Source organism: Mauremys mutica, chromosome 14 (genome assembly GCF_020497125.1).
Source record: "Mauremys mutica isolate MM-2020 ecotype Southern chromosome 14, ASM2049712v1, whole genome shotgun sequence".
NCBI classification, from domain to species: domain Eukaryota; kingdom Metazoa; phylum Chordata; order Testudines; family Geoemydidae; genus Mauremys; species Mauremys mutica.
This window is the reverse complement of record NC_059085.1, coordinates 8,977,857-8,999,059: the sequence shown is the minus strand read 5'-3', so window position 1 is coordinate 8,999,059 and position 21,203 is coordinate 8,977,857. Positions and strand designations below refer to the sequence as shown.

Below are 21,203 nucleotides of genomic sequence, written 5' to 3'. Positions count from 1 at the left end.
CCAGGTATAAAATACTGAGATCATCACGACGAACATGCTTCAGCATGGAAAAGGCCAAAGGGTTCTCACTGAAAAAGAGGAACATACCACAGTGGAATAAAATGCACTCCGGGGTGGCAGGATGCGTTATAAACTTTCATATTGCCACTTCTTTGGAGAGAGTTGCTCAAGAGCCATCCCCGTGAGTGGCCCTAGCTATGTAGCAATAAAGATATCTGCCCTCCCTGCCAGCACTGACATGGACATGTGTAGGAGGAAGGATGCATAATGGGTGTATCTGGCCTATGCTTGGGCTCTTTTCATTCAGTTCAATAAATTATGCAGGTGACCCCAGCCTAGTGCCAATAGGACCCTTAGGCCCCAGTCTGCAGCATCACAAACGGCAGCAAAAAGTCACGTCCAAAAAAGTTTTTACATGATTTTGTATCTGCCTCCTACTGGAGAGACTCATGCACAGTTCCATGCACAGGCCTCTGTGCAGATGAAAGACACACATGCATATGTGTGTGTTAATAGCCAGGGCCTAGTGGGGACATGCAGAAGGCTACCATCCCATAAGAAATGATACATTACATTGCAGAGAGGTAGTGTGGGCAAGCATCTAGTGTGCTGGGACTCAGAGGAGCTAGATTTGAGTCCCAGCTCTGCTGCTAAATGACCCTAGGCAAGTCACCCCTGTGCCTCAGTTTCCCCAGCTGTAACATGGGGACAATGATGCTGACCTCCTTTGTCATCCATGGATGAAAAGTGCGAGGTAAAATTATTGTGTTAGAAATTGAGAGCGATCGTGTCCTTATGCACATACACACAGGGGCAGAGTTAAGGTGGTCCCTGCAGGCCTGCCATTACCATTTCCCAGCATCTGCGTGCTGAGCCCTGAAACTGTCATGCTCTCTGGTGAGCATTTAGCAAAGGCTCCATTGCGAACACTAGCCCAGAAACACGCGGGGGAGGGGTCCTTCGCTGTTACAATCATTGCCTTCTTGTGCCAGTCTCCCAGGTACCACCTCAGCTCATGCCCAAGGCTCATTAGTAGGAATTCCCACCGGCTCTCATGCCAGTCCCAGTACCAAGTGATTGTTAATTAATTTATTAGCTTCACACACAACCTACTTCGGAGGCTGAATTACAGCCCTGTGATTCAATGTGGAAAAACTGAACTCAGTAAAAGGGCACGGATCATGCACAAGCCAATTACTAGTCTATATTGGTAGTGCCGAGGAGCCCTCGTTATGGGCCCGGACCACGCTGTACAGCAAACATCGAACAGGAGATCCTGCCCCACAGAGCTTACACGCTACGCTGAAGGTTGCACGCCCAGCTGCCTTTACTCACTTCTTTCACACAGGATCGTGTTGCTTTGGCTGGTGTGGAATGAGCCCCAGTAGGTTCCAGCACATTGTTCCATAGCTGCCCAGGCAGTGCCAGGGCTCACGAGCTTCTCCCGTCCAGCGAGGCACCATCACTGAGATGACACACAGGGAGCAGAGCTGTTGTGCCGGGGTCATTTTTTCCCATTGCTACGTTTGTTTAGGGTTCTGGGTGCCAAAAACTTTGCGCTTACTCACACAAGGGGGTATTTGTATGCGTGCACTCATGGGGTCCTGGCATGGGCAAAAGGATGGTAAGAGGAACAGCTCCTCCATCTGATTTACACTGGCAGGCGTTCAGCCCTATGGTGAATTACACAGTACAGAACCCTGGAGAGCCGTGATACAAAAGGAGGAAGATGCGCATTGGTGTGTGTGTCTGCACTGGAGGAAGACGCGCATTTGTGTGGGTGTCTGCACTGCACGTTCAGAACGTGCCGCTACCAACCCAACAGCACTGAGGGGAAAGAGTTCCCAACCCTCAGTGTGAGGAGAGCTGCAGTGCAAAGTGTGCACATGCACACACACGCACACTAGCTTTCAACTTCATTAAGAGCAAACAGGAAGAACGGTCTATGCAAACCTGGCTCTGGGTGCTAGCGAGAGCTCTGTTGCTCAACCATTCTTGAGCAGTGAGGCAGAACTACGACTGCTGACAGTGTTGTTATGAAGGCGTGGAGCCATTGGCTGTCAAAAACATACGGAGGGGCTTTCCCCAGAGGGAGACGTATGTATCCAAGCAACACAGAAGCAACAATGCTGCAAGTTTCAAACTAGGTGGGAAAAAGTCTTTTAGCCTAAAAAGGGTTGTCTCATTCATGGTGGTGGGTCAAATGATTTGCATGCCAGTGTGTGTGGAATCTCTGATTGATCAATATGCCCACCCTCCTGTAGAGAGCTGCACCCCCTTACCAGACCACCCCCTTCCAGCACGGTGCAGGGCAGCAGCCTCAGTTTCCTTATCTGCTGCTCCCTCCATTCTCCAACATTTTTCTGGGGTGCTGCGACTTAGGCTCCCAGCAAAGTCACCTACGGATCCACCCCGTCCAGGCTCTTGGTTCAAAACAAGTCTTGAGCAACATACCCATAAACTCTTCCCTTTCCTCCAGGGAGATCTGCTAGGGACCCAACCCTGGTCTTAACCATCTTGATCGTTCACAGGGAGCCCTCTACACACCTGCTCTCTTTGCCTGTCCCCTTGCAATGGAGAAGGGCTCTTCCTTTTAAGCCTCTCCCTGAAAGCCTGTTTCCAGCTCCAGGTGCCTGCCTTTGGGCTAATTGGGCCCTCAGTGTAGCCTATTAACCCCCTCCTGGTTTACACAGAAGCTTGTAGGTCCCATTATGCTAGGTCTCATAGAAGACTCACAGGCTTTAAGGTCAGAAGGGATGATTATGATCATCTAGTCTGACCTCCTGCACAATGCAGGCCACAGAATCTCACCAATCCACTTCTATAACAAACCGCTAACCTGTGTCTGAGTTATTGAAGTCCTCAAATTGTGGTTTGAAGACCTCAAGCTGCAGAGAATCCTCCAGCAAGTAACCCGTGCCCCATGCTGCAGAGGAAGGCGAAAAACCTCCAGGGCCTCTGCCAATCTGCCCCGGAGGAAAATTCCTTCCCAACCCCAAACATGGCCATCAGTTAAACCCTGAGCATGTGGGCAAGACTCACCAGCCAGCACCCAGGAAAGAATTCTCTGTAGTAACTCAGATCCCACCCCATCTAACATCCCATCACAGACCATTGGGCATACTTACCTGCTGATAATCAAAGATCAATTGACAAATTAATTACAAAATTAGGCTATCCCATCATACCATCCCCTCCATAAACTTATCAAGCTTAGTCTTAAAGCCAGATATGTCTTTTGCCCCCACTGCTTCCCTTGGAAGGCTGTTCCAGAACGTCACTCCTCTAATGGTTAGAAACCTTCATCTAATTTCAGGTCTAAACTTCCTAGTGTCCAGTTTATATCCATTTGTTCTTGTGCCCACATTGGTACTAAGCTTAAATAATTCCTCTCCCTCCCTGGTATTTATCCTTCTGATATATTTATAGAGAGAAATCATATCTCCCCTCAGCCTTCTTTTGGTTAGGCTAAACAAGCCAAGCTCTTTGAGTCTCCGTTCAAAGGACAGGTTTTCCATTCCTCGGATCATCCTAGTAGCCTTTCTCTGCACCTGTTCCAGTTTGAATTCATCCTTCTTAAACATGGGAGACCAGAACTGCACACAGGATTCCAGATGAGGTCTCACCAGTGCCTTGAATCTTGTTAGCAGCCTAAGCACTGAACCATATTTCCTCTCTAAAATTTGGCCTCATGTTTATTCCTAACCCCTCCCTGATGCCAGGGCCGCCCAGAAGGAGGGGGGGGGGGCAAGTGGGGCAATTTGCCCCAGGCCCTGGGCCCCGCAGGGGCCCCCACGAGAATATAGTATTCTGTAGTATTGCAACTTTTTTCTATGGAAGGGGCCCCTGAAATTGCTTTGCCCCAGGCCCCCTGAATCCTCTGGGCAGCCCTGCCTGATGCTCCAGGGGTGGGAAAGGGAGAATAGACTCCCGTCCCCAGAGTTCATTTGCCCATGCTGCTCAAGGAATGGAAACCCACTGAGTGCTTCCCCTGCTTTTAATTCTGAATCCACCTCCCGTGGCCCATGAGCGGTCAGCTAGGCCAGGGGCTTCGCTCAGCTGACAAGGGGTTCGGGGCCTGACATCATTACACTGTGTTGTGGAGGAGCTGGGAACTTGGGACTGGCAGCACATGCAGTGTTGCCAACTCTCATGGTTTTACGGCAAGTCTCAAACTATCTGAGGTTTTTCTTAAAGCCCCAGCTCCTGGGGTCATGTGATTAGGTGAGACTCTCAGCTTTCAATTTTTATTTTTGTAAAAGTTCCTTTCTCGTGCTTGGGGTTGGGGGGAAGAGCTTGTAAACGTGCCCCCTGATGACTGGGACACCCAAACACATAGAAAAGGACCCTGAATTTATTATTTTTCTTCGATTCTCATATGTTTTAAGCCAACCTTATGATTTGTGGGGACTGACTCTTGATTTCTGACAGACTGGAGATGATAATACTGTTTTCACGAAGGGCTGTTGGAAAGGTACCTACATTCAGGGCTCATATATGGTCTTTCCTGCAAGAAGCCAGGAGCGCTGGGAAGGAAACGTCGAACCTATCACTTTCCCAGGCCAGGGGACATAGGGGCACCATAGAGGTGACAGCATCTGGGTGCTTGCTGGGCTGGAATGTAAGGGGCACATCTTCCCTAGGCGCTTTTAGCCCTCTGACCCACTGAGCAGCATCGACCTTAGACCCAAGGCAGAGGACACATTTATTGCCAGACACTTAGAAGAGAGGAGATCTAGGGGTTCAGATGGGATTGTGGCCCCACAACAACAAGAGAGGAACCCTCAGAACCACCCCGAGATGGGTCAGGACCCAAGAAAGGAGAACGCCAGCTCTGAGTTTTGGGGCGAGCTGTCTGTCACTCATCAGCCAAGAACCTTGTATCAGTGAATTTGCTCTGCAAGGGTGCAGGAAGGATTGTGAAGTTTTCAGATAGGAAATGACACTTCCATTGCCTAATTTAAACCTCAGAGCACAGGGCTGGAGGCAGAGCCAGAGAGAGAGAGGAGGCAGGAGGGTGCAGAGAACAGTGTGGATAGAAAGAGAAACTTACAAGAGAAAGGAGAATGGTGAATCTGCTGCACAGCATGAAATACTCCTTCATGGTGACAACCCTGAGCCTCCTGCCACTGCTGGGTGAGTAGAAGAGAAGGTGCTGGTGGCGGAAAGTCACCTGCTGTGTGTGTGTGTGTCGCCTGCAGATGCTTTGGGTGCTTTCTTGTGCTTTGGCCTAGTGGATCTGGGTCTTTGAGAAAGAAAAGGGAAAAGTGTCCCCCCTCTTAACGAACTGTTTAACCACTCGACTGCAGTGACGGTTTAACCAGTGGGACAAACACTTCCATTTGAAAGGCCAAAGTGATCAGCTGAGAGCTAGGAAGGGCAAGAGAGATTGTTGCCAGCACAGAGTGCCCGACGACAGCAACAGCGGGGTTCATTGCCCGGTGTGCTTCGCGCCAATGAACACACCAGGGTGGAGAAGCAGACAAAGTTTATTTGAGATCTCAAAGCGATGCCAGGAGACAGGCACGTCTCAGATCAAGCATACTGATACAAGCAGTTTCCCTTTTTTGATACCCAAGCTGATTCCCCTCCTTCTTCTCCCCCCGCTCTTTCCCCCTGTAGCAGTTACATCAACCTTGGCAGCTGCAGCTCGTTAGTGATCTTTCCTTCTGCAGTTATCTTGAGACCGCTTTGAGCTGTGTTGCAACTGATAACTGGCTGTTACACCTTCCATTCTCTGTTGCTGGCTTCTTAGGTCGATTAAAGTTCAAACATGGAAGGGCTTTGGTTCATTCAGGCCTAGTGCAAGAAGGCTTCATTGACACTTGTGGTCTTCCACCCTCCCGAGTTACCTAGGGTTATGCCTAGTGACACCAACAATTCCCTCCTTTGAGAATACTCAACAAACTTATGGCTGAGTTTTCTCATAATCTAGGGACAAAATGTGATTAAGTGATGAGGAGCTGGGGTCCTCAAGGAGAGGGTATGATCAAAAGATACAGTGTGGAAAACAACAGCTGCATTTTGTTTATACATAAGTCATCCTGTTATCTTGCTTTTCTCACTTCTGAGAGATGTCAGTCTATCTACACATTATCTACACAAGGTCAAAACAACTTCTTACACAGTTTTTTTTCTGCTTGCCTCACACCCTCCTCCTTTCTACAAATCTCGCGTTATTAGGGTTACAATTAGCCCAAGTTTGGCTAACAGAGACTGTCATGCATGAAGATCCCCTACAAATCCCTGTCAGTTCTTTCTGTATTTGTACACCCCCTCCTTTTGTACTTCTAGTACAACAGATGTTTTCAAACCTCTATTTGCATTAAGCCATGGATCTCAGATTTTACATCAGATGTTTCAACCTTAGAGGTTTTGATTGAATGTAATGACCATGCATGATTAGCATGGACACGAAAGGTATTACTTTTAGTACAGCCTTTACAACAACAACAACATAATCCTAAGCTAACTAATAGCAATACAAGCAATAACATTCCCATAGCAATAATATGATGGGGTTGTTGTACAGTTTTGATCACAAAGCACAATACATCACACTTAGTACATAAAGTGGTGGTTTTAACATACACACAGCTATCCTTAACTTGAAAAACGTAGGTGTTCTGTCAGGATAGTTCCTTGTCCTCTACCCTTCCAGCAAACGTTATTATGAACAGTGACAACTTCCCCTGGCTTCAGTTTATAGATACACTGAGGCTGTAGGGGTTCTAACAGCCAAAATGTCCATTGACTCCCTATTCCTATCCAAAATGTCAGGTGTTATTCTAGGGGCACTGACTATAAATCAGCTAGGCATACCAGGTGGTCTAATTTCCCAGATGTCTCGGTAAATAATTCAGTCGCACATTCATCCTCCCCATGGACCCGGCAGGATTCGGTATGTGGGAGCCCACACCCCCCTAACCGGTCCAAATGCTTGGAAGGAGCACTGTGAATGTTCACACTTCCACCCAGAAAGTGTCCAAGTATGTCTCCATGGCCACAGATCAGATGGTTCCTGATGTGTCTGTAAGGGCAGTGGGCCAAGTCTGGTGCTCAAGATCACTCCGAATGGCCATCAGCTGGTCATTCAGGAAATCCTGAATTTCTGAACATGCTAGATTCCACTGCAATGCCTTCCCAGCCTCAGTGATATTCACTACCATCTCTGTCAGTAACTTCTGGGTCATAGAACTAAGGGTGGAAATGACATGTAACTCACCAACTCCAGCCTGTACTTGGGATAGCTGAGCTCCAGAAATAAGGCTAGTGGCCTTTTCTAGTTGGCCCAATTTCTCATCATGTTCTTGGCTTTTAAGAATATTCCAAATGGCTGCTGCACTATTGGCCCCAGCCCACAGGTATCTGGTCAATTCCCTCTTCTTCCAGAGGAAATAACCCAGGCCCTCTGTTGTGCTAATCTGTTGTGCCAGTCCCTTGTGAGCAATTTGGGTATGTAGAAGTGATCTGGAAACTGGATAAGGGCAATGTCATTTAAAATCCAATTAGAGAGGGCAATACATGCTGAAGGATTTATCCAGAACACAGGGCGCAGCCTGTAGAATAAACCCCAAAATCCAATTAATATCACATTCCCAAGCAGGGGTCTCACAAATTTCTTTCTGCCAGTGTATAATTCTTTGTTTCTTCACCAGGATCAGTTCTTAATGTCCTTTCTGGTCAGGAATTCCTGGACTTTGGCAATGTCAGTGGAGTGAGTGTTTCTTTTTCTTTCCCGAAACAGTCGTGGTTCAGCATCCTACAGGGGAGAGGTTACCAGCACATCACCCTGTAATGGTTTTGCTTCTTCTAGAAAAATTCAAAGGCCCAGTAGATCTGTCAGTGGACAAAGGAGAGGTTCCTAGCACTTCACCTTGTCCTTTTTCCCTGCTGTCCAGAAGGCACAGTAGAGCTAGAAGAAGGAATAGGCTAATCATCAGTAGGAGAATTCTCCTAATGTGGAGGGGTCTTTTTACAGTGAGAATCATGGGTCCAAGCAGTCAGTCTTTGGCACTTCACAGCGGTGTTGGTAGCCAGCAGGACTTAATAAGGGCCTTTCCAGCATGGAGCCAAAGCAGTCTTTCGTTGGTGGACCTTTACATAGATCCAGGCTCCTGGTTCCAGGGAGTGGCAGGGCTGCTAGGGTCTTTGGGTAGCACTTCTTTATCTGTGAGAAAAGAAACCTAACACATTTCATTAGTGCCTGGCAGTGTTTTGCAGATCTCATAGCTGCTTGGACACATTCAAGCCCCCCCGCTTTTCTTGGTTGTCAGCCAAGTCTTAGCTGTGAGCGGTGTCCTTGACTGGGGCCAGTGTCTTATCTTTAGCCTGAGCTTGCTAGCTATTTCTTTCCAGTTAATTCATTTTGTTCTTTTTTTTTCTTTCCTTCTTGGCTTCTTTTAACCTACAAAGGAAACTTCCACTTTTCACTCATACACTTTTTTTTCCCACCAATGAACACATAAACATTGCCATTATACAAGACATTAGTCTTATTATTTAATGTATGCCATATATGCCCTTTTACTAAAATAACCTTATTACAGAGCTTTGGAGCAACAAGCCAGGACAAGCACACCCACTTTGAGGAGTTCACTCAATATAACCTCTAGTCCAATAGCTTCCCACCATCCCCAGCCCTCTGGCTAGAAATCTGAGGTAGCCAGAAGGATCCCATGTACAATATGGGGAGTGGGTTAACTTTTCATGTCCTTGCTTCCAAAGACTGTTGGTATGCAAATTTTAACAACAATTTTCAATTAACAATCTGGCCACGAGACAAACACCACAAGACAAGACATAGAACACAAAACATAATTCCTATTGTGCCAGTAAATGCATGGTACGTTAAATGCTGTTCAGCTGGCATCAGTTTCCTCTGATTATCTGAAAGACAAAAAAACAGAGGTCTACCCTCCTGGGCAATCAATCATTGCTTAAAATATACAAATACCCTTATTGACTTCAGGCAAAACAGAGGAATTACCCCATATTTTCTTGCATGTGTTTCATAGGCAACCCAGGTTTCAGTGGCTTTTACCTTATCAGTTAGATAATTTGCATTAATACAGATGCTTTCTGGCTTGCTTTTTACTTTTAACTCCTGCTTTTAAACACTGAAAGAAAACATCACCACTTATAGTGCTCTTAGAGCCTAATAAGATTTCAATTACATAGCACTGTATACATTCTTTAGCTAATTCAACTAAATTGTTCATAGCCAAATGATTGCAATCTAATAATTTCTTTGCCTGAATTTATTTACAAACATTTCAAAGACACCAAGAACTTTTCTCTTTAGCATGTTTACAAGGTTCAGCTGCTGTTCCCTCCAGCAACTACAGAGTTAACTTCTCACTTTTCCTTAAATCACTTGCTTTTATTAACTCAAATCACCATTCCAAGTATCCTCCTGGGTATTTGAAATCCCCATGCTTACACTTACTTACTCCTTCCTTCCACTACACCCTTAAAATTTTCCAACCTGTTTTCCAATCTCTCTGTCTGTTGCCTGCCCTCCTGGGCTCGATCCTGCTTTTCTCGATGAACCGTCCCTTCCATGGGCACCAACTTGTTCCACTACCAGTTTAGCTAGGAGGGTGGGCTTCTTAACTAGCCCCCACCCCTTCTGGTCTTTTCTCTTAAACATTTTTACTCACAAGACTACCCGAGTCCTCCCTTGTGAGGCTTGCCACCTGGGCAAAAACGCATGGCCCATTGGCGTTTAACTATTCAATTTCCTCTTGTAGCAAACACACTGCTGTTACGGCATATGCTGAGCACAAATGGTTAAATTTTAACAAGTCCCTGAAGGATCGGTACTTGCTTAGCCAGGGCTTCTTTTTCTAACTGGAAGTCCTGTCTCAAGGCCTGCAACTTGCCCTGGCGCAGGTTTGAGTTGCTGCCTGGTTCATGATCTATGCTCTTAATTGCTCAATTCTAGTTATCAAGTACACATCTCTTTCCTTTTCTCCAACTACTTTATTGCCCAGTCCTGCTACGACTGGGGGTAGATCCACCTGCCACCCTTCCTGGTCAACCAGGGTGGAGAGAGGAATGTTAAACCCCTCTCCAGTTCTCAGACTTACTGAGGCTCAGAGTGGGCACACCTTTAATCATGCAATCCTCAACATATAACACCAACAGTACCAAACAAAGCAAACATAAAATAACAAAGGTAAAACAAATAGATGGTGTAAATTCTGCAGGGTTCCCCCATTCTCAATTGCTCACCAAACTGTGACAAATTTCTGTTACCAATCTATCCCTCATGTCAGGTGATCAGGCTGACACCGCAGGACATTGGGGGAAGATAAAGAAAACACACCATATAACCGAATTTTAAAGCTTCATTAAAAATAATAAAACAACAATGGAGAGTGTTGGGAACGCTCCCACATCACTCAGGAAAAACATGAATGCCCTAAGCCACTTTAATACTCACACATGTCCAGACTGGCCACGTCTGTGTATAACGTTCAGAGAAGGGGAATAGGTGGACGGGAGATTATCCTGTATACAGCCTGTTCAGAATTTCCAACATGCTTCCGCTCTTGGGAGGGCTGTTCTTTTATACCCTGGAATCTCCTGCGGTGTCTCTTTCAGAGATTCCAGTCCAGGTCGGCTGCCTGTGGCTTCTCCAGTGTCACCGAGGCACACCGGCTCCGGGGTCGCAAAGGCACACTCTTGGATCTCACTGGACAGTTAAGCTTTGCAAATGTAATCTCAGTCCTGTAACTTGTATTGCCTTTGGTTTGCCTCTGTCTATACATATATTTTTTTCCACAGCCAGCTGGGGCCGAAAGCAGTTTTTCTTTGTACTTAGCATAGTCCGCGTTGATTCTTGACCTTGAACGCAGAGCAACTTTCTCTTCATCTCTGGGCCAAGCTGAATTTCAAATTAACCCATTCCTTTCCTCAATAGACAAATTGCTTACACTGTGTCAGAGGCTTTTTTGGTGATTAAAAGCTCCTCTGAGATGTATGATCTTATCTAGATTGAAGGTACCTTCTAATGGGCATTGTTTAGATGGATTTTCACGCGTGTGAAGATTCCAATTCTCTAAATACCTGCAGGTTTTAGGACCATAATGTACGTACATGTAATATGCTGGGGTACTCTTAGGGGGTGGGGTCGAATGTTTAGACTGTCCCTCCCCCATTTTCCACTCACACACACAGGGAGGGTGCCCTGTCCGTGCTAGCGGCTCATAAACTAAGGATCTCTCCCTACAGGGTACTCACACAGGAAAGAGACTAACGAGGATGACCACGACTCTCCTACACCTCCCTTCAGCAAAGAGCGTTGGCTAGTCTCTGGGAGACGGCGCCGCTTACTCTGATTGCGTCCAGTTAGATGATCAGACTGTCAGTAGCCCACACAGAAAGGAAAGGGGAGGGAAGATGGGTTCACACACTCCTAGACCCAGGTAGCTTCCTGGCCGGACGATGCCAGGCCGAGTCAGCCCACCGTGGGTCGGATCTCCTAAAGATCCACTAGTTACCGGGCTTGCGTTAGAGTAGTCCTGGTCACAAGCTTTCGCTTCACAGGGTACTCTGGACGTCTTCCGATAACGATCACTCACACTGGTGTACACACACACACACACCAAGGCCATTATTTCCTATTACCACGATGCATTTTATCTAGCTGCACAGTCAATAAGTTCAGATGGCGTGAGCCCAACAGAGACAGACGTCCCCACGGACAGTTCTCCTCCCAATGCAGCTTTGGGGCATATGATGGGGGATTTTTACAAGAGCTCTCCATACAAACAGCTTCAGAAGCTACCCGTTCGCTGACAAAACAGGAGTAATTGAAGGATCGTGTTGTAATTAAGTGATCCTTCCGGTGGCCACCTTTCCTGGCTCTCTAGCTGATACTGAGGCCAGTCAACTGTACAGAACCTCTTTAGTTTACTCTTAGTCATCAGATCCGAACCAAACACCTTCCAATTTGCTAGAATGCATTCTAAGGGCGTACACCTTGCCCTGCCGGCCGTACTCTGTCCCTGCCCCATACTCTAGGGATACAGAGACACTGGGCGTCCCCAGGTCCTAACAGGCAAAAGTCATAGAATCATAGAATCATAGAATTCAAGATCAGAAGGGACCATTATGATCATCTAGTCTGACCTCCTGCAAGATGCAGGCCACATAAGCCGATCCACCCAATACTTAAGCAAGTGACCCCTGACCCATGCTTCGGAGGAAGGCGAAAAACCTCCAGGGCCACTGCCAATCTACCCTGGAGGAAAATTCCTTCCCGACCCCAAATATGGCGGTCAGCTGAACCCCGAGCATGCGGGGAAGACTCTCCAGCCATACCCTCTGGAAAAAGGCTAACAATATCCTATCATTGACCCATTGTACTAATTACCAGTGTGGCACTTAATTGACCTATTGACTAAGCCCGTTATCCTATCATACCATCTCCTCCATAAACTTATCTAGCTTAATCTTAAAGTCATGGAGGTCCTTCGCCCCCACTGTTTCCTTTGGTAGGCTGTTCCAGAATTGCACTCCTCTGATGGTTAGAAACCTTCGTCTAATTTCAAGCCTAAATTTCCTGACTGACAATTTATATCCGTTTGTCCTCGTGTCCACATTAGCACTGAGCAGAAATAATTCCTCTCCTTCCCTGGTATTTATCCCTCTGATATATTTAAAGAGTGCAATCATATCTCCTCTTATCCTTCTTTTGGTTAAGGAAAACAAACCGAGCTCCTCAAGTCTCCTTTCATACGACAGGCTTTCCATTCCTCGGATCATTCTAGTAGCCCTTCTTTGTACCCGTTCCAGTTTGAATTCATCCTTCTTAAACAATCGAGACCAAAACTGCACACAATACTCCAAATGAGGTCTTACCAACGCCTTATATAACGGGACTAGCACCTCCTTATCCCTACTAGAAATACCTTGCCTAATGCATCCCAAGACCGCATTAGCTTTTTTAACGGCCACATCACATTGCCTACTCATAGTCATCCTACGATCAACCAGGACTCCTAGGTCCTTCTCCTCCTCCATTACTTCCAACTGGTGCGTCCCCAGCTTATAACTAAAGTTCTTGTTAGTCATCCCTAAATGCATAACCTTACACTTCTCACTATTGAATTTCATCCTGTTACTAATACTCCAGTTTACAAGGTCATCCAAATCTCCCTGGAGGATATCCCGATCCTTTTCCGAATTGGCAATACCTCCCAACTTGGTGTCATCCGCAAACTTTATCAGCCCACTCCTACTCTTGGTTCCCAGGTCAGCGATAAATAGATTGAATAAAATCGGACCCAAAACCGAACCTTGAGGAACTCCACTGGTAACCCCCCTCCAACCCGACAGTTCCCCCTTCAATACGACCCTCTGCAGTCTCCCCTTTAACCAGCTCCTTATCCACCTCTGGATTTTCATTTCAATCCCCATCTTTTCCAATTTAACCAGTAATTCCTCATGCGGTACCGTATCAAACGCCTTACTGAAATCAAGATATATTAGATCCACTGCATTTCCCTTGTCTAAAAAATCTGTTACCTTCTCAAAGAAGGAGATCAGGTTGGTTTGGCACGATCTACCTTTCGTAAATCCATGCTGTAATTTGTCCCAGTTGCCATCGGCCTCATGCTCCGTAACCACTCTCTCCTTTAAAAATTTTTCCATGACTTTGCATACTACAGATGTTAAACTAACAGGCCTGTAGTTACCCGGGTCACTTTTTTTCCCCTTCTTGAATATAGGAACTATATTAGCTAATCTCCAGTCAAACGGTACAACCCCCGAGTTTAGAGATTTATTAAAAATCATCGCTAACGGGCTTGCAATTTCACTCGCCAATTCCCTTAATATTCTAGGATGAAGATTATCCGGGCCCCCCGATTTACTTCCGTTTAGCTGTTCAAGTTTGGCTTCTACCTCAGATACCGTAATGTCTACCCCCATATCTTCATTCCCATCAGTCCCTCTATCACTATTCCTTAGCCCTTCATTAGTCTCATTAAAGACCGAGGCAAAATATTCGTTCAGATATTGTGCCATTCCAAGATAATCCCTAATCTCCACTCCGTTGAAAGTTTTAAGCGGTCCCACTTCTTCCTTCTTGGTTTTCTTCCTATTTATATGGCTAAAAAACCTTTTGCTATTGGTTTTAATCCCCTTTGCTAGGTCCATCTCCACCCGGCTCTTTGCCTTTCTCACTGCTTCCCTACACCCTCTGACCTCAATAAGGTAGGTTTCTTTGCTGATCCCTCCCATTTTCCACTCCTTGTACGCTTTCTGTTTTTTCTTAATCACCCCTCTAAGACGCTTGCTCATCCAGCTCGGTCTAAAACTGCTACCTACGAGCCGTTTTCCCTTTCTCGGGATACATGCCTCTGACAACTCCTGCAACTTCAACCTGAAGTAACCCCAGGCATCATCTGCCTTTAGATCCCTAAATATGTTAGTCCAATCCACTTCCCTAACTAGTCGCCTTAATTTAGTAAAGTTAGCCCTTTTGAAATTGTATACCTTAGTCTCAGATGCAATTTTGATTATCCTCCCATTTATTTTGAAACGAATTAGCTCATGGTCACTCGAGCCAAGGTTGTCCCCTACAACTATTTCCTCAACAAGGTCCTCGTTACTCACCAAAATCAGATCTAAAATGGCATCCCCCCTCGTCGGTTCAGCAACTACTTGATGAAGGAATTCATCAGCTATCACGTCTAGGAAAAGCTGAGCCCTACTATTATTACTAGCATTTGTTTCCCAATCTATATCCGGGAAGTTAAAATCCCCCATGATCAAACAGTTCCTATTAGTATTTACCTCCTTAAAAACATTAAAAAGCTCTCCATCCATATCCATGCTAGATCCCGGCGGTCTATAGCACACCCCAATCACTATCCCAGGGGAGGCTCTAGTAGTTTTCTTCCCCAATGTGACCATTGCCCAAACAGACTCCATATTATCCATTGCATTGCTAGTTATTTCGTTACATTTCACCTCATTATTGATATACAATGCTACTCCCCCACCTTTACCTTTGCATCGGTCTTTCCTAAACAGCACATACCCTTCCATACCTGTACTCCAGTCATGACTACCGTTCCACCATGTTTCGGTTATTCCTACGATATCCGGTTTCAATTCCCGGACCAGGAGCTCCAGTTCCTCCATTTTGTTACCTAAGCTTCTCGCATTGGTGAACAAACATCCTAATTTTTGCTGTTTGGCTCCTCTCACCCTTTTCACCCAACTTGGTAGGGACACAGTACTACCAGTATGACCTGTCGATCTAGTATCCGTCCCCCCCCTCTTCCTTACACCTAACCGTCCCCCTCTGGCTATATCTGTTGTTATCCTGTTGTTCTCACTCCCAATGTATAAATTTGGCGCGGAGAGCACCTGGACCTCTCCCAACCGTCTCCCTCCACACCACTGGACTGTTCCTACCTTATCCACGGGACCGGTCCTCACCGTCGCCCGCAACAGCTTCTCCACTACTCGAGCGCGTTGCACTGTTGTGTCCTCCGAGGTCGGCCTGACGTGTCTCTGACGAGGCCCCCGGTAAAGGCGCCAGTGCGCGCTGGGCGTTGGCTGCGACCGTCGTCCACCGGCCATCGGAGGAGTCCAGGCAAGGCACAATTTTGCCTCGAGCCCCACGTTGGGTGCCAAGAACTGTTGCCAGCACAGAGAGCCCGAGGACAGCAACAGCGCGGTTCGTTGCCCGGTGCGCTTCGCGCCAATGAACACACCAGGGTGGAGAAGCAGACAAAGTTTATTTGTGATCTCAAAGCGATGCCAGGAGACAGGCACGTCTCAGATCAAGCACACTGATACAAGCAGTTTCCCTTTTTTTATACCCAAGCTGATTCCCCTCCTTCTCCCCCCGCCCTCCTTCCCCCTGTAGCAGTTACATCAACCTTGGCAGCTGCAGCTCGTTAGTGATCTTTCCTTCTGCAGTTATCTTGAGACCGCTTTGAGCTGTGTTGCAACTGATAACTGGCTGTTACACCTTCCATTCTCTGTTGCTGGCTTGTTAGGTCGATTAAAGTTCAAACATGGAAGGGCTTTGGTTCATTCAGGCCTAGTGCAAGAAGGCTTCATTGACACTCGTGGTCTTCCACCCTCCCGAGTTACCTAGGGTTATGCCTAGTGACACCAACAAGATGATATCCCCTAAGCCTTTTGCTCTCTTTGGGCTAGACTGACTTGAGCATATGTTGCATTGCAGCCCGTCGGGGGGCTGCCCTCTGATTACGTGACCAAGTTTGGCATGTTGTCTGGCTCTAGCACCAGTCCCCTGGTGTCTGACGGGGAGCAGCTGGTGGGGTGATTTTTGTGCTTCCTGCATCGTTGTGGGTAGGGCAGGTTGGGAACCAACATCATGAGCATTCATCCAATCCCATGGAAAGGGGTCGCCTGTTGCAGCCTGCTGTATGCTGAGTGTACTGGCTACATCCCGGGAGGCCAGCTCTGCTTTTTGCCAAATGATGGCAGGTGTCTACAACATCTCTGCTGGGCTGGCAGATGTCCCTGGAACACCACACATTAACCAGAGCCGGGGAATCCTGCCAGAAGTGTCTATGCAAATATGTTCCAAAGATAATCTGAGCATTCACTGTGGGTCGAGCCAGCACCCCCTGCAGTCACTGGGCATCTTTTCCAGGACTCCAAGTGGGGCAGGATCGAGCAAACACTCACGCAACATACAAGCAACTGACATGAACATGAAAATCTGTTAACCCTTGGCACCCGGATTACCAGCCCAACTAGTGCAATGTACTAATGTAATGTATCATGATCTCTCGACATAGCTAGACTCACAGAAATGTGGGGCTGGAAGGGCCCTAGAGAGCTCCAGCCCCCTGCTAATCTTCTGAGGTTTCTTAGCTAGAAAACCCCCGGTTTGATGCAGTTGTATTGAAACTGAGCCCTGGTTTGAAAGGCACTAGAAATAACTGGCTACGCCAGGAGCTGCTACATCGCTTCCTACCAGCGGAGGATCTGGCCCTGTGTCAGTAGCATGACCATGTTAGCAGCCCCCTGTGGTATTAGTGACCGTGGTCTGCAATATGGATTATTACCTATTCTGTGTAATAGTGTCCTGTGTATTGTTAGGGTGCTGGCGCACTGGGAGCTGTAGGTCTGGCTATTGGCATCTCTGCCATGCCGAAGATGTGCGTGAACTCGATGTGGACGAGGAGATTCAGTCACAATCTGCATGTGATGGGCTAGGGGCAGCGCATGTGGCTGAGGCAAAGGAGTGATATTAAGGGGCCCTCCACTGATGGTCTCGCCTCTCCTAGTCCTTCCTGTTTCCTTCCCTACAGATTCCTGATGTTCTTGCCCTAACCCCATTGCTCCAGTGGCTCTAAGCCAACGGGAGGGAACCGGTCGAGGGAGGGAGGGAGGTGGGGAAAGAAATGAAGGCGAGGAGGAGGAGAGAGAGGACAAGACAGACTGAGGCTGACTCCAGTGTCACAGGAGCGAGGAAGTGCTGAGTGATGCAACGGCTCTTCTGCTGGGTCACATGCGATGTGGTAATGATCTTTTCCCTCCTCTGACACCACTCACTGACCCTGGTGGTTTTGTCCATTTCCCTTTTGTTCCAGACTGCGTCAGAGGACAAGACAGCTGCCAGGGTGAGTTCCCTCCTCTGCTGAACTGGGCCGCGTGCTCTGGGGCTGCGCTGCAGGTGCAGATCCATGTGAGGCTTGCTAAGGATGAATCCCAGGGGACCTCTTTCTGCCTCTGCTTTCCATTTTCCTTCCTCCAGCCACCCAACCCAGACCTCCTCCCCAACCCTGCACCCTCAGCTCCCATGACCCAACCACCTCCTGTCTCTGCGCTGCCACTAGGCACTGCCAGGGCTGGGCTGATGCAGGAGGGTAACCACAGCCCGAAGGCAGAGTGGAGCTACCCCTGTGCATACAGACGCAGCTGCATCCTGTGGGAGACAGGGCCACAGCCTCATAGAATGGGCTGAGGAAGAAGTCTCCTTAAGGGGCCCTCAGTCAATCTGGGCTGTGCTACTGATCTGCTGTGTGATGTGGGCAAGTCACTTCATCTCCCCATTTCCCTATCTGCCAATGGTGATGAGACTAGTGACCCACCTTCCTCTCCTGGGTGCTGTAGGATTAATTATCCAATGTCTGTACAGGGCTAGGCACAGGCACCAACTTTTCAAACTGCCGGTGGGTGCTCGACCCCCAGCTCTGCCCCAGGCCTGGCACCCACTCCACCCCCTCTCCCAGACCAAGCCGGATCCAGCCCTCCTTGAGAGCTGGCATGGGTGCCAAGGGGTAGAATAAAGAGGAAACTGGATGGCAGGATCCCAGAGGGAGGGAGAGAGACCAAAAGGAAGTAGGTGCCACTCCTTTGACATCAGGGGTGTTGCAGGTGTTTGCGCCGGGGTGAATCCAGCTCAGAGCATCTGGGTAGGACAATCCAACACAGAGGACAGGCTCTGATCCACTGTCAGATTCCTCTGGCCATGCAATGGAAGCCAGGCAAAGGGCTGCCAAAGCTCACAGATCACATCCCGGCGCAACTAACCAGCCTCCCGCTGCTCCCCTGTGAGGTGCCCAGCTGCAGCCCCACTGAGCCCCCTGAAATAGAATTGGGGGGGGGGGCTCGGGTCTTCTCTAGCCCATTCATTTCAGGCAGTCACAGCCCCCTGGACACTGTTCCTTGCTCACTTTCCTTTGTTCCCGGTAACCCTGGGTTTCCAAATTGCTCCCCGCATGCTCCCTGATGGCCAGAGGGTGACCTGGGAACACCCCCGCCGCTGTGTTTGCCTCCCTCAGCTTTGCAGAACGAAGCCAGGGGGGACACTGGCACCAGCTGCTGTGACATTGGCCTGACCGATGGAAGTTTACCAATACAACAGGAGTCAGCCAACAAAATCACAAGCATCCGCGCCCCGTGTGATGAGCTGCAGCAGGAGGACAGCGCCTTCTGCAAATGTGTGATGGACAAGATCTACAGGTACGAGGGCGCACACCTGGGGAATGAGAGTGTCACCCGGGAAGGGCTTTGTTGGAGAAGGTCCCTCATGGCTAAGGGTGAGGGGCAGGCCAGTGCCACAGCAGCTAACCCAGGAGGGAGGAACCTGGCCCAGCAGGAAAGGGCTCATCCTCTGGCCAGAGGGGATCTAGGCCAGAGTTTCCCCCAGCCCACACCAGGACAGAGGCGTCTGTCAGTCCCAGAGTTTGCCTTGTGCTGAGGTGAAGAGTTTGTGACCTCCCACACTGGGAAAGGTTATTCCCATAGTCCACAACAGCCGGGCTCTTTTCTGGCTCTCTTCCCTGCTCCCCATTAGCTTAAACATGCCTAGGAAGCACTTCCCTTGCCTCAGCTTCCTGGGGCATAGGACACTTAGTCCATGGCGGCCATTTCCTGCCTGCCAGGAACAGCTGTGGGCCTCTGGCAGCTGCACCTCCACCAGTTCTCAGCATGTCCCTCCTCCCATTGCAGCTTTTGGCCTGCCTTCGAGGAGTACCTCACCAGGGAAGATGTGCATGAGAGCGTCATAAACATAAGCAGGGTGAAGGCGCGGGTCCAGAATGTGAGCACCTCCATCGCCCACAATCTCACCTTCACGCTCACGCTGAATGAGGTAGCAAACGCCTTCCTTCCAAAACGGCAGCATCTTCTCCTTCTGAGCAGGAGTGGAATAAATCATGGGGCCTCTAGCCTCAGTCAGACACCCCAGGGCCTGGGTGATAGCATGGGATGGCTGCACTGCCAGAGTGCTGCAGGCAACCCCCATGTTGAGTTAACCCCTGCTGGTGCACTGCAAGCCATGATGCAGCCAGGTGCTTCTTCAGAGCCCATGTTTCCAGCTGCAATAGAGCTGTAACCCTTCTGCCCCTCTGAGTTGGCAGCAACAAGGGCCGGGTTCAGTATCCAGGGGTTCCGTTTCAATAACACAATGCAAAACCGGCTCGAGCCCCCACCCAGTGACCTGGGACAATTACATACCACCCCCCGGGCGCCTCTATCAGGCAATAAATACTTCCCCTCTCGCAAGCACGGAGTCTGAGTGTAGCAAAATCCTTTTAATAAAGGAGGGAAACAATGCGGCGTTATGTTGGGGAAACACCACAGACAGGATTCATAGCACAAACCATGAGCAGAGTCTTAAGTCCAGCAAGCCAAAAAATCCCAACAACCCGAAGTCCCAACAGTCCAACACCCCAAAAGTCTCTGGAGTCCAGCAACCTGAAAATCACCCAAAAGTCCAACAACCCAAAAGTCTCTGTCCCCGGTCAATGCAGCCCCAGAGTTCAAAAGTGTATCCGTAGAGTTTTACCCACCCCCAGCCTCTGTGGAAATGGGAGGGGGCGTTAAGGGGCACCTTATGTGGTCCGAGGCCGACTGCCCTGCCTCTCCATGGGGTTCTGCTGCAGCCTTCACTGCGAGCCACTCCACTCCACTAGCCGTCCCACGAACTGCTCCACTCTGCCAGCCGCCCCGCCCCGCCCCACCCCACCAGCCGTCCTGTGAGCCGCTCCAGCTGTCCTGCAAACTGCTCAGCTCCGCTCCGCTCCACCAGCCATCCTGTGAGCCACTCCAACCGTCCCACAAACTGCTCCGCTCTGCCAGCCACTTAGCAATAGATCTTCAGCCCCCCAGTTAACACAGCACTCCGTGATTTTAGCTCTTTAGGGATTTCGGCTTGTAGTAGGGGAGCCCCAGTGCAGGTGCACCATTGGCCCAAAATGAATTCAGCTCAGCAGCCTGTAACTAGACTCCTAATGGAATCAAAATTAGCTGTGATATTCAACAGGGGAGAAAGGAGGAGGTAGAATTGGTGTTTTAGGCCCTCAAAAGGGGCCCATACCATCAGGTACACATACCTGTCCCCAACCTCTCTCCCTTCACTGGGTTTTGGAACCCATGTCCCTTGTCTAGCGAGTGCTACTTAGGCCTGGTCTACACTGGGGGGTTGGGGGTCGAACTAAGGTACGCAAGTTCAGCTACGCGAATAGCGTAGCTGAATTCGAACTACCTTAGTTCGAACTACTTACCCGTCCAGACGCCGCGGGATCGAAGTCCGCGGCTCCCCCGTCAACTCCACCACCGCCGTTCACGGTGGTGGAGTTCCGGAGTCGACGGGAGCGCGTTCGGAGTTCGATATATCGTGTCTAGATGAGACGCGATATATCGAACTCCGAGAAGTTGATCGCTACCCGCCGACCCGGGCGGGTAGTATG

General features: G+C 48.8%; 1 protein-coding gene across 1 annotated transcript in view; it reads left to right on the top strand.

Annotated features, from left to right (window-relative positions):
- The first annotated feature begins 4,998 nt into the window (after positions 1 to 4,998).
- The window catches only part of ADGRG3 (adhesion G protein-coupled receptor G3), a 29,085-nt gene continuing 12,880 nt past the window's right edge, over positions 4,999 to 21,203 (top strand). The window contains exons 1-4 of the mRNA XM_044987536.1: positions 4,999 to 5,136; positions 17,598 to 17,627; positions 18,792 to 18,972; positions 19,462 to 19,603. Of these exons, the coding sequence (XP_044843471.1) occupies positions 5,067 to 5,136; positions 17,598 to 17,627; positions 18,792 to 18,972; positions 19,462 to 19,603 (423 nt within the window). The 5' untranslated portion in view covers positions 4,999 to 5,066. The remainder of the gene's footprint in view (positions 5,137 to 17,597; positions 17,628 to 18,791; positions 18,973 to 19,461; positions 19,604 to 21,203) is intronic.